The sequence below is a fragment of the Phyllobates terribilis genome, unplaced genomic scaffold, assembly GCF_046119375.1.
Source record: "Phyllobates terribilis strain yellow unplaced genomic scaffold, ASM4611937v1 Scaffold_10__3_contigs__length_209671492, whole genome shotgun sequence".
NCBI classification, from domain to species: Eukaryota; Metazoa; Chordata; class Amphibia; order Anura; family Dendrobatidae; genus Phyllobates; species Phyllobates terribilis.
This window is the reverse complement of record NW_027362770.1, coordinates 106,741,016-106,755,224: the sequence shown is the minus strand read 5'-3', so window position 1 is coordinate 106,755,224 and position 14,209 is coordinate 106,741,016. Positions and strand designations below refer to the sequence as shown.

General features: G+C 49.4%; 1 protein-coding gene across 50 annotated transcripts in view; it reads right to left on the bottom strand.

The window, feature by feature from the left end:
* The window catches only part of LOC141164440 (protocadherin gamma-C5-like), a 533,108-nt gene that overhangs the window by 24,702 nt on the left and 494,197 nt on the right, over positions 1–14,209 (bottom strand). For all 50 annotated transcript variants that reach the window (XM_073649721.1, XM_073649723.1, XM_073649724.1 and 47 more), the window contains exon 3: positions 7,003–7,091. In XM_073649721.1, the coding sequence (XP_073505822.1) occupies positions 7,003–7,091 (89 nt within the window). The remainder of the gene's footprint in view (positions 1–7,002; positions 7,092–14,209) is intronic.

The window sequence follows — 14,209 nt, the reverse complement described above, 5'->3', positions numbered from 1 at the left end:
ACCACAGAGTTACTGCATCTCACCCAGAGGTGTGGTATCTCACCCTCAGGTAAGGAAGGCGTATGGCTCGGGACCCTAACACCTGCATCCAACACATACCCGCAGTGGGGTTAGGGCGAGATTGCTCCTAAGGGAGAGCACAGTCCCAGGTCCCTAGCTGGTGGGAGGATCCTATGTAGTGGGTGCTTAGGGGAGCAGCTTAGGGGAGCACATGACAGGGAGAGTATAAATAGGAAGCCATCTTAGAAAGAGCAAGCCAGTCAGAGGAGGAAAAGTGACAGGAGCAGAGGCTCGGCATGAGCTCTGCTCCGGAGGCGGGCCTAGCCTGGGAGGCCCAGGACTGAAGGAGAGAAGAGAGGAGTGGGAGCAGGAAGGCTCCAGGAACCGAAGGGACCCTAGGGCTACGGGCCGTGCAGAAGGCCACCTGTACTCCCGCTGCTACCAGGAGGTAGAGGGGTCAGGCCAGATAAGGGGAACCGGTCCCTCAACTAGAGGAGAAACAGCAAGGCTCAACTAGAAACCGGAGGCTGCAGCATTTCATGTACTGCAGGCAAAAGTCCACACCAGTCTCACTAAGAAGGTAGCCACATAGGACCCAGGGGACGGAACACAAGTCGCCCGCCAAGGCCCGAGGATACCGGATAGAAGTGTCACTGGGTGTGAGGTGCAGGGAGAAGGCCAGAGAAAGGACACACAGAAGGGGGTCCTGCTAAGTACTCCGGAGCTATCTGGGGGTGGACTGAGCCCCTCACTGAGTACGCACAGCAAGACGGGTGAGATAGCTCTGGTACCTGTAATCTGGACTGCAACAACTGTGAGTAAAGATCTTGGGACTGCATCACACGGACTCTGTGTTCATTACTGACTCCCTGCACTACAACCACCATCATCCACCCACGCTGACCTGAAGCTACACTCTTCCTGTGGTGAGTAATAATACCATTGCAGCAAAACCACCAGCTTCAGAGGACTGTTCCGCAGCGGCGGCCCCTTTGGCCGCACTCCACAGGTGGCGTAGTCGGACATTATAAAATCCATATATACAAATTACCGTTGGATTGACCGCCCTGGGTCACGGACCGGGTCACCGCCACAGTGACTACAACCCCCAGCGTCTACCGGCCCGGCTCCGGGTACCCCACGGCCCAGGGGGCGCGTCAACTTCATAGGTCCCTGATCTGAGACCACTCCTGCTGTGTGATTTGCCCCACCTCTGGATCTCGTTGGCCCAGGCTATACGTCAGAAACTATTGCACCAGGGCTTGTCGGTGCTGCCACAGTCGCTGCAACATGTGCAGAGCTGAATTCCACCGTGTCGGCACATCGCATTTCAGCCGGTGAACTGGCAGGCCCAACGATTTCTGTAGAGATGTAAGTCGTTGAGCTGCGGGATGCGAACGGCGGAAGTGAGAACACAGCGACCGTGCCCTCTGCAGAAGGCCATCTAGTCCGGGATAGTGGGCTAAAAATTTATGGACAACCAGGTTCAACACGTGAGCCATACAAGGCACGTGTGTAACATTGCCCCGGCGAAGGGCCGCACCCAGGTTTGCAGCATTGTCGCACACGGCCTTCCCTGGTTGCAGGTCCAGTGGAGACAACCATTCATGAAACTGGGTCTCCAGAGCTGACCACAAGTCCTCAGCTGTGTGACTCACATTTCCCAGACATTTCAAAGTAAACACTGATGCCGTTGAGCCCTGCTGCCAGCATAGTAAGGAGGTGCGCAGTTAGAAAGCAGGTGGCATTACCAGACAGGCTTTGGGTGCAGGTGGAGGACCGAGAGGAGGTTGAGGAGGCAGAAGCAGTGGAGGAACTTCTAGATAAAGAGGATTGACGTACAACTCGCGGGGACGGCAAGACTTGGACAGCAGCCCCTTGTCCTGCTGTCACCATAGTTACCCAGTGCCCTGTCAGCGACATGTAACGCCCCTGTCAATGCCTACTCGTCCAAGTGTCTGTGGTGAAATGCACCCTGTCACACACAGAGTTTCTCAAAGAAGCGGTGATGTTGTGTGCGACATGCTGGTGGAGCGCAGGCACACCTTTCTTTGAGAAGTAGTGCCGACTGGGCATCTGGTACTGGGGCACTGCGACGGACATAAGGTCTCAAAAATCCACTGTGTCCTCCAGGCGGAAAGGCAGCATTTCTGTAGCCAACAGCTTGCAGATGGTGAAATTCAACCTCTTAGCTTTCTCATGGCTAGGAGGAAATGGTCTTTTACTTGTCCACATCTGAGGGACCGAGGGCTGGCTGTTGTGCTTTGACGGGGTTGAGTAGGGTGTCCCTGGCAAACTGCCGGTCTGTGAGGAAGATGCAGGCGGACATGTTAGGTTGCCTTGATCCAAAGGTGGTGCTCTCGATGTCAGAGAGCTCTCAACACCAGCAGGTGTTTCCACTTCCCAATGAACTGACGACCTGCCAATCACACTGGCTGTTGCAGGTAAAGAGGTGGCAGGTCTGCGTCCAAAAACATGTGTGACTGCTGTCCCCCCAGTCACAGAGGATGAAGAGACCGCGGATGCACAAGATGGGGCAGACGGTGGTTGGCCCAGCCTGCTAGGCCGCATTGTAGCACAGTGAGCTTCCCACTGCAACTTATGCTTCATATCCATGTGACGGTACATGCATGAAGTACTCAAACTATGGATTTTTTGGCCTCTACTTAGCTTTTGGTGACAAATATTACAGATAACACGAGTTGGGTCATCCTTATCGATCTGAATAAATGCCCAGGCTATGCAAGGCTTAGAGCCCATGCGACCTGAAGAGCCACTACGACTTGTGGTCAGAGGCGTAGTTGTGGTTGAGGATGCAGTTGTTGACGTGCTTCCAGTACTCCGTCTCTGTCCAGGAAGGCGCAACCTAACCTCGTCGTCAATAGCATCTGTGACGCCCCGCTGCGCTTGGTATCACAGATCCTAGAAGAGTGTATTGATGGAATCCTCCACAAGAGGCCCCCATAAACATTCACACATCTCCACCTTCCACCTCAGACCAGCAGAGGGAGCCCGTTAGGGATATAAATAGGGAAGGTGGAGCTAGGCAGTTCAGTTCCTCTGAAGAGTTCCTGCAGTAGAGAAGCCTAAGAGAGGTCAGTCTGCAGTGGAGCTCAGTCTAGTCTAGAGAACTCAGTTAATAGTTCAGCAGTGGAGCACGAGGCTCCTGCTAGCTAGATTCAGGGAGCCCAGATAGAGCTTAAGGTGTGCCGGCGTCATAAGATCGGTGAAGCGCGGCAAGCTGCCGTTAGTGTGTATAGCCTATTGAGGGCCCGAGTAGGCCGAAGGCGAGTGGCGAGTTAGTATATAAGGGGCAGAGGAGCTTAACCAGCTCACCCCGAAGCATTTACCGGACACCGGATCCGAGCTTACCGGGATCTCTATGACCCAGTAAGGCATAACCGGAATCCCTGGAGAACTACAAGTCCCAGGATCGCTAAGGTGCTGATACGTAACAGAGCCAGGAGACGCTTAGGCCCCGCATACTGGGAGCGTGAACTTCAAGAGAAGGCCCTACCACAAGGTCAGCCAGCGCAGGACAGAGACAAAGTTAGGCCTAGCTCCAGGCAGGTCAGAAACTTACTGCGCAGAGGCAAGAAACAGGAGGCCCTACACCCGCTCATTGGGGAGGATCCTGATATGCACCCTTCACCCTACAGTGCTCCAGGATGTGCCTGAATTTCCTCCAGTAAAAGGTACTGAAGTGACTACCATGTCCGTTTCCGTTCTTGCTCTGACCCAGCTGGGTCTCGCCTGTCCTGCATTCCCCCTGCATACGCTGCCCTGAGACCTAGCTCCACCTGTGGGGAGCTATACCATCGAGCTGCCTTATCACGGGCCTCAGTGGGCTGCTGCAGCGCTGGTGCTTCTCACCAGATACCACAGGTGGTGTCACAAACTCTTATAAAATTAACAATTATCCACCCTTTTAAAGAGTGACCCCAGGGTACGGGCCAGGGAGCCGACCACCGCGACATCCCAAAGGCCAGGCAAAGGCCCGGGTGACCTCATCGACTGGCTGACTGTGGGTTGACAGTAAGTGGGATCTCCAACCTTGTCATCATCACCTTGTGTGTTATCACACCCGTCGTCCTCAAAGCCAACCTCTTCCTGCCCTGACCGAAAAGTCAAGTTGTCGCTCCAATCAGGTATTTGAGTCTCGTCATCGTCTTCATCATTGTCTCCACCAACAGGAGTTACAGTTTGGGAACGAGGGTCTACATTATGCTCAGAACCTTCTTCATCTGGTCCTGGATCCGACTTATAAAGATTCTGGGCATCAGTGCAGATCATTTCCTCGTCTGGATTAACAGAAGCTCTGGAGCAGACCTCCGTTTCCCAGGCTATAGTATGAGTAAACAGCTGTGCAGACTCAACCATCTGTGTTACCCCATACTCAGACGGGCAGCTGGAGACTTGGGAGCTGTGAGGAAGCAAGTGCGATTGGGGTGACACCTCTGAGGACTGGAGTATTTGTGATGTTGAAGTTGAGGTGGAGGAGAGCCCACTTGAAGGAGCACTTGATATCCGCTGAAGCACCTGCTGTTTTTGTGCCTCATCTGGAGTTTGTAGCGATGGGCGTGTCCGTAACAAAGGGATCGTATCACATTGTCCACGAAAAGAAGTCGACATGTTAGTTTGGCTGGAAGATGGTCTTTCTTCTGCAGATGTTACTCCCCCCCCACCGCGGGGGGCTCGACCCACCAGCGGACAGGCACCAGTATTAGGAGAGGGGGGCTGGCCGTCAGGGTCCACCGCGGCTCTGGCACAAACCCGGCGACACGGAGGTGGCACGGGCAGGAACGGACTGGCCGTGTCGGCTTCTCACTTTTTGGATTTTAGAAGGGCATGACATGCCTATATCTGTGTCTCCCCCTCCTTTTACTCCTCCACCTCTTTTATTTTCGCATGACTATATGTACTTGTCACTTTTCCATGTGTTAGTTATGTCTTCTGAGCAGTTTGTCAGCTTTTGGACACCTTTGAAGGTGTTTTCTATGTGTTTCTATGTGTTTTTGTTTGCCTGCCATTGGTTTTAACGGTGTTCGAAGGTGTTCGACGAACAGTTCGGCGAACACACGGGTGTTCGACGAACCGAACCGAACTCGAACACTACGGGGGTGGCTCAACACTACAGGTAATGTATGAACTAATTTATTGTAGGTAACCACTGGCCACCAATGACATGTATTTAAAATTTATTGGGGACACAGTAGGGCAATTTATATAGCAGGATCAGGCTGATGGGAACTACTGCTCCCATCGAGCTGATCCTGCTGGCACGAGTGGACCGGGGACAGACATAGGCCGATGGGAGTAGTAGTGTCACATCGGCCTATGTCTGCCTGCACGCACACACCCGCACACATCCCGCACACATCGCACAGACACCGCACACACTCGCAGACATCGCACACACTTGCAGACATCGCACAGACACCGCGCACACCCGCACACATCGCACACACCCGCAGACATCGCACACACTCGCAGACACACGCACAGACACCCACACACACCAATCATGACGGGCTGATCGTCTGGGAGGTGACGCTGTGCGGCCAGCCAATCACTGTAATGCCCACAAACAACATGGCTGCGGCATTACAGTGACTGGCTGGCAATCCCTGCATGTTCATTGGCTCTGTAAAGAGCACCAAACATGCAGGGCGGAGACCCGAGCTCCCGCCCGAGTAACCCGGAAATGCTCGGTGCTCGCCGAACATCCCGAGTAGCGTGATGCTCGGGCGAGTACCGAGCTGTGTCGAGCATGTTCGCTCAACACTAAACTTATTCCTTTTCCTCTGCCTCCTGCTTGTAAAAACTGACAAGGAGAAACCTATCACTAGCAAAATGCCAAGGAGACAGCCTGAAGCAGAATCACACAAGATACACTAGTACTCTGCAGTGTGAGGGTGTTAGGGGACAGCAGTTCTGTCACTGATATATCACTGTTGCCCTTAGATAGGAGTCAATGCAATGTGATGAGTCTCTGTACTCTAGGTAAAGTCAAGGGCATCATGGGAAATGTAGTCTGCATATGGAAGTCATATCAGAGAGAAGAAAAAGGAGCCAAGATGGCAGACAACTCACAAATGGCATAATAACTAAAACAGAGAAACACAAAACCTATATGTTATTGTTTAATAATGGCCTATACTGCACCATTTAGGCAAAAAAAGAGATACTGCTTTAAGGTGGCAATTAAATGTCAGTGCATAAAACATGTATTATGAAAAAAAATAGATCCGTTGACAATTCTTTTGCTTTCCTCATGACTCACAATACAGAAACGTCAGTGGCGGGATGAAAGATGCAAGAGTCTGTCTGGATCCCAGAAACTCACTCAGCTTTTATGCACACACACTGATTAAAAGCAAACAGGTCACAGGTGATGATGTTACCTTTAGTAGCCATTCAAACTTATTTTTGTCAAATTCTGTGCATGTTATCAGGCCAAAATCACCAGGGTATGCAAACTTTTGATCAGGGTCATTTGGACGTTTTTGGTTGTCATTAAGATTTAAAAAGAGAAAACAAAGTAGTTTGACAATAAATAGCGTCACCCAACCAATAATCATGATTGGAGAAAAAGTTTTTTTGTTATTATTTATATTCTCTGAAACAAGGCCAAGAAAGGAAAAATTCTGCCGGGGTATGTAAACTTTTGAGCACAACTGTACCATCAAATACTCAGTGGAACAGCAAATAGGAGCAAAAACTGGTCATTTTATACCTTTAAAAGATATTTACTCGTATACTGGGAGGAAATTTATTGTACTTTAGAGAGTATTACTGATATTGGTAAAATATCCAGAAGCTAAATATTACAAGTCACTCTATAAATGACATTAAAAATGTGTTTCAGATCAGCTACAGTAAAGTTTTATCCTTTCCAAGTGATGAATATATAATCTACAATGACATTTTACATAGAGTGATTATGATGATGAAACACATAACATTGTTTCTACATATACCTATATACTGTACAACACTGACCATTAGCAGATGCCAGGATCATTGCCTGAAGTCTCTCCGTTTCAAACTGGTTGTTTGGCCAAACTCCAGCTTCCTCTGTGGGTTGTGCTCTAAAGAGACCACAATGACAACATGATTACTGTTAAATATCAGATGTAATTAAATCAAAGCACAACAAGCAGAACCTGCAATTTATAGGATTGCACAACAATGAAATATCTGTTCTTTATGTATTATGAAACAAGCTAGAACAGGGGATTCATTTTGGAAACAAAAATAAGTATTTGTCAGCAAAACAAGTATGTGATATGTGTTAAGATTTTTTTGGGAAATAAACTTTATGAAAACTACAGAAGAAAAAAAAGAAAAAGTGTTGATTATGGAATATAGTAATGATGAACCCTAGTGATCAGTGCAATCTGTGTGGGAAAGTGGCAGCAAGTACTCATTTTACCTACAGCACCACCACAGGTACAATGAAGAATTACATATTTCTATGTCCAAGTAGTACACAGACATGCTGATTCCTCTACAGTGAGAGAAGCTCTTTGCAATTCTCTCTTCTGACTTATAGAAGATCTACATAATTGGATATTTTAAATGACCTTTCTAAAGCAGAAATTATATGAATCAAGAGAGATACATTTGGATTTTCACATGACTAGTACCTCAGCAGGAGACAACAAATACAGCTCAACTCCTCCCAGTCCCTTTATACACAGCCCTATGACGTTTGGTTACTTTTAGAAATGACCAAATCTGCAGAGATTCGGCAAATCACTCAAATTTAGCACGGAATTTGATTCACATTGAAGTTATTCGATGCAAATTGAATGTTTCTTGTTATGATCTGGTGGTCTCTCCTGACCACATAGCATATTAAATGTAGGGTGTTAAAAAAAAAATAATACTCACCTGTCCCATTGTCCAGTCATTCATGCCTCTCCTTTTTATCTTCAACTAGTTGAGCGCATCCTCTTTGGTCTGCTTCAATCTATGCTGGGGATTCAGGTAGAAGAGGATGCAAGCAATGGGGTAATGTGAAAAGAAGAGTCATGTAGAACCGGACGGCAAGCTGCAAGGGTTGCAAGACTGGTGAGCAGTGAGATGAGTGTCACGCCAGCGGCTCGCATGCCTTCTCAGCACTGCCCTATTCACTGTGTTCACCACTCTTCTTTCCCAGCATCAAACCATTTCCCTGAGCTGCCTTGTGCTCACTGCCAACTCTGCTCCTAGAGAATCTCCACCTGGCCAGAGGAAGGCCTGGCCAGATCCTGCAGGAATTTAAGTCTGCTGTGCTCTGTAGGGTTTGCCTTCCCCAGCCTATCCCTAGGCAGCTGGGGTTTTATTGGGCAGCTCCTCCCACCACTCCTTGTCCGATTGTTGGTTCTCAGTTGCTTGTCTCTGGATCCTGTAGGTGCATGTTTGTTCTGTCTCTCTTTCTATTGACCCCTCTTGTTTACCGTTTATCCTGATCTCTCCGCTCCTGACCTCGGCTACATATACCGAACCTGTGCTGCCTGCCCTGACTTTGGATTGTCTGACCACGTTTTTGCCTTCATCCTCCTGTACCTCGTACCCATGTCTCTAACCCTCCGGTCAGCTGCTGCAGACCCAGGGACTGCCCTGGGGTGGTACCTGGTGACTACCTGTGGCCAAGCCTATCCTCACCATCAGAGGCTCTAGTGAATACCAGGTAGTCACTTAGTTATGCCCCTCAAGGGTAAGCCTGGTTCGTGGTGCAGTGGGTCCACACCCACCCACGTTACGAAGAGTATTAATTTATTTTTAACCTTTTGCCAGCCCTCTACAGTTCAACAAAATGGTGGCTAGGTGGCCTCCATTTTACTGATTTCACTGGAGCAAATTACAGAACTTAATTCCACTAAAGTAAATTTGCTTGTCTTTATTTTTTTTCGGAATAATATTAGCAAATGGGAATCATGAACATTGGCAACTTACTAATATATACTTAGAAAATCTGCTCCACATTCTCACTGTGTGAAGCTGTGCCCCTTTGTTAGCAAAGATTTTTCTCCTGTTTGCTGAAATGTGATGAGACATGTCCATTTTGTCTGGATCTTCAGGAATTGCGCAAGTGTAGATGAAAGCTTGGAACTAAGACAAATGACTACTTTTATTTTCAATTTCTGTGCATCCAAAATACTAACGCATGCACATTATGTTTCAACAGGGAATTATAATTCATGTGTTTTGTCATATACAGTACAGACCAAAAGTTTGGACACACTTTCTCATTTAAAGATTTTTCTGTATTTTCATGACTGTGAAAATTGTACATTCACACTGAAGGCATCAAAACTATGAATTAACACATGTGGAATTATATACTTAACAAATAAGTGTGAAACAACTGAAAATATGTCTTATATTCTAGGTTCTTCAAAGTAGCCACCTTTTGCTTTGATGACTGCTTTGCACACTATTGGCATTCTCTTGATGAGCTTCAAGAGGTAGTCACCGGAAATGGTTTTCACTTCACAGGTGTGCCCAGTCAGGTTTAATAAGTGGGATTTCTTGCCTTATAAATGGGGTTGGGACCATCAGTTGTGTTGTGCAGAAGTCTGGTGGATACACAGCTGATAGTCCTACTGAACAGACTGTTAGAATTTGTATTATGGCAAGAAAAAAAGCAGCTAAGTAAAGAAAAACGAGTGGCCATCATTACTTTAAGAAATGAAGGTCAGTCAGTGCGAAAAATTGGGCAAACTTTGAAAGTGTCCCCAAGTGAAGTTGTAAAAACCATCAAGCTCTACAAAGAAACTGACTCACATGAGGACCGCCCCAGGAAAGGAAGACCAAAAGTCACCTCTGCTTCTAAGGATAAGTTTATCCGAGTCACCAGCCTCAGAAATCTCAGGTTAACAGCAGCTCAGATTAGAGACCAGCTCAATGCCACACAGAGTTCTAGCAGCAGACACATCTCTACAACAACTGTTAAGAGGAGACTTTGTGCAGCAGGCCTTCATGGTAAAATAGCTGCTAGGAAACCACTGCTAAGGACAGGCAACAAGCAGAATAGACTTGTTTGGGCTAAAGAACACAAGGAATGGACGATAGACCAGTGAAAATCTGTGCTTTGGTCTGATGAGTCCAAATTTGAGATCTTTGGTTCCAACCACCGTGTCTTTGTGCGACGCAGAAAAGGTGAACGGATGGACTCTACATGCCTGGTTACCACCGTGAAGCATGGAGGAGGAGGTGTGATGGTGTGGGAGTGCTTTGCTGGTGACAGTGTTGGGGATTTATTCAAAATTGAAGGCATACTGAACCAGCATGGCTACCACAGCATCTTGCAGCGGCATGCTATTCCATCCGGTTTGCATTTAGTTGGACCATCATTTATATTTCAACAGGACAATGACCCCAAACACACCTTCAGGCTGTGTAAGGGCTATTTGACCAAGAGGGAGAGTGATGGGATGCTACGCCAGATGACCTGGCCTCCACAGTCACCAGACCTGAACCCAATTGAGATGGTTTGGGGTGAGCTGGACCGCAGAGTGAAGGCAGAAGGGCCAACAAGTGCTAAGCATCTCTGGGAACTCCTTCAAGATTGTTGGTAGACCATTTCCGGTGACTACCTCTTGAAGCTCATCAAGAGAATGCCAAAAGTGTGCAAAGCAGTTGTGACGCCCAGCTGCGCTTGGTATCACAGATCCTAGAAGAGTGCAATGATGGATTCCTCCACAAGAGGCCCCCATAACCATTCACACATCTCCACCTTCCACCTCAGACCAGCAGAGGGAGCCCGTTAGGGATATATATATAGGGAAGGTGGAGCTAGGTAGTTCAGTCTTTTCTGGAGTCGACAGAGAGCCAAACCTGTTGAGAGAGTTCCTGCAGTAGAGAAGCCTGAGAGAGGTCAGTCTGCAGTGGAGCACAGTCTAGACTCAGTGTAGCTCAGAGAAGTGAGCTTTAAGTGTGCCGGCGCCATAAGATCGGTGAAGCGCGGCAAGCTGCCGTTAGTGTGTATAGCCTAGTGAGGGCCCGAGTAGGCCGAAGGTGAGTGGAGAGTTAGTACATAGGGGGCAGAGGAGCTTAACTGGCTCACCCCGAAGAATTTACCGGACACCGGGTCCGAAGTTTACCGGGATCTCTATGACCCAGTAAGATATAACCGGAATCCCTGGAGAACTACAAGTCCCAGGATCGCTAAAGTGCTGATACGTAACAGAGCCGGGAGACACATAGGCCCTGCAAGCTGAGGAGCGTGTACTCCAAGAAAAGGCTCTACCACAAGGTCAGCCAGCGCAGGACAGAGACAAAGTTAGGCCTAGCTCCAGGCAGGTCAGAAACTTACTACGCAGAGGCAAGAAACAGGAGGCCCTACACCCGCTTATTGGGGAGGATCCTGACATGCACCCTTCACCCTACAGTGCTCCGGGACTTGCCTGAATTTCCAACAGTAAAAGGTTCTGAAGTGACTATCGTGTCTGTCCCTGTTCTTGCTCTGACCCGGCTGGGTCTCGCCTGCCCTGCATTCCCCCTCCTACGCTGCCCTGAGGCCTAGCTCCACCTGTGGGGAGCGATACCATCTAAGCTGCCTTATCACCGGCCTCAGTGGACTGCCGCAGCGCTGGTGAATCTCACCAGAAGCCACAGGTGGCGTCACGAACTTTTATAAAATTAACAACTATCAACACTTTTTAATGAGTGACCCCAGGGTACGGGCCTGGGAGCCGACCACCGCGACATCCCCAAGGCAAAGGCCCGGGTACCGAGTCATCCCCATCCCCTGGGCTGGTCACAGTCATCAAAGCCAAAGGTGGCTATTTGAAGAACCTAGAATATAAGACTAGTGTTGAGCCACCCCCGTAGTGTTCGAGTTCGGTTCGGTTCGTCGAACACCCGTGTGTTCGCCGAACTGTTCGTCGAACTGTTCGTCGAACACCTTCGAACACCGTTAAAACCAATGGCAGGCAAACAAAAACACATAGAAACACATAGAAAACACCTTCAAAGGTGTCCAAAAGCTGACAAACTGCTCAGAAGACATAACTAACACATGGAAAAGTGACAAGTACATATAGTCATGCGAAAATAAAAGAGGTGGAGGAGTAAAAGGAGGAGGAGACACAGATATAGGCATGTCATGCCCTTCTAAAATCCAAAAAGTGAGAAGCCGACACGGCCAGTCGGCTCCTGCCCGTGCCACCTCCGTGTCGCCGGGTTTGTGCCAGAGCCACGGTGAACCCTGATGGCCAGCCCCCCTCTCCCAATACTGGTGCCTGTCCGCTGGTGGGTCGAGCGAACCCCCCTGTGGTGGAGGCAGCTCTAAGCTTTTTAATTTAAATTGTCTCTCTAATTTGAATGAATACACTTTAAATCCATTTACAAGGATCTATTGGAGGGCAAGTCTCATGCCAGCAGCCGCGTAATTCCAGCTCCAGTAGCGTCCACTAAAGCTGCTGCAGTTAAAAAGCTTTTATAAGGATCGAGCTCGGCTGTCCACCGCAAGGCATCCTACTGCCAGTCCCAGCCCCTTTGCCTTGGGGTGCCTCCTGATGCTCTTCACTGAGTATCCCATGGTCCCGAAGCATTTCCTTTGAAAAAATTAAGTGTCTAAACTACAGGTGGTGTAGCTTGCTTAACAGCCGGGATAATCCGCTGACTAGCAGACACTGCTACTAGGCACAAAGTATTTCCTGGGCTAGATGCAGTTAAAAATTTGTAATTAGATACTCTCGTTGGATGCTGAGAAAGCATTCCATAGAGTCTCCTGGCACGCCATATATGATTCTCTTAAAAAGCTTGGAGTAGGGGTCTAGGGGACCCTTTTATAGCCAAAATCACGGCCCTGTATCACAATACGTCACCTAGGCTGAAGATAAATGGAACTGTAGCACCCTGAGGGCTCGGTTGCTACAGAGGTATTGCACCTCACCCAGAGGTGTGATATCTCACTCTCAGGTAAGGATGGAGTGTGGATCAGGACCCGACACCTGCATGCATTACACCACATTGCCGTGGGGCAGGGCGACCAATATGCCTCTGAGATGGGCACGACAGTCCCTGTCCCTGGCTGGAGTGGGGGGAGGGAACACTGAGGAAGGGGAACCCTGTAGTGCAGGAGCAGGGAGGAAGCAGTTCCTGGGTGCATTGAGAAGGGAGTATAAAAGGTGGGCACCATCTTAGTTCAGTGTAGAGAAGTCTGAGCAGAAGTGGCAGGGAGCAGGGGCTCTGCATGAGCTCTGCTCTGGAGGCGGGCCTAGTAACAGAGGCCCAGGCCTGGAAGAGGGAGAAGGAAGGAAGAGGAGCGGAGAAGGCTCCAGGAACGAGGAATGAAGGGATCTTAGGGGTGCGGACGGGCGAGTCGCCACCGCACGCCCGAATCCACCTGCGTGGAGGGGTCAGGCCAAAGGGGGAGACCGGTCCCCGAAACTAGTGGAGGCAGGAAACGACCCTCAGCTAGAAACCGGAGGCTGTGACATTTTATGTGGCGCAGCCCCTCGCTACACCCGCTAGGAAGGCACCACATAGGGTCAGGGAAACTGGCGCCAAGTTTACCAAGAGGAGGCCCAAGGCAGCCGGACAGAAGGGTTGGTAAGAAAGGCCAGACAAAGGACACACAAAGGGGGTCCTGTGAAGCGCTCCAAAGTTATCTGGGAGTTGTCTGAGCCCCTCACCTGGTGAGCACAGTACGACGTGGGCAGCCGTTACCTGCAGACGTGGTCTGGATAATAAGAACTGTGAGTAAAGGCCCTGGACTGCATCACTGACTCCGTGTCGTTACTGCTGCTGCCTTGCACCATCACCCCCATCCTCCGCATACACTGCCCTGAGGCTATACTCCTCCCGTGGGGAGTTATGCTACGCTCTGCTGCACCCACAACACCAGCCTCAGCGGTCTGCCCTGCAGCGGCGGTTCACTCTGACCGCAATCCACGGGTGGCGTAGTCGGACATTTAAACATCAAAACCACATAAATAGTTCCGCCACTGGTTTGACCACCCTGAGCCACGGAACCGGGTCGCCGCCACGAAGACTACAACCACCAGCATCCACCAAAAACGGTCCGGCTCCGGGTGTCCCAAGGCCCAGGGGGTGCATCAGAACATTTTCATCACCTTTCACAATCACCAATGGGACAAGGCAGGGATGTCCTCTGTCCCCTCTCTTATACATCCTAGTGACGGAGCACCTGCTCTCATCAATTCGCCATAACCCCAATATTAGGTGGATTGAGGTGGGATGCACCGAGTAC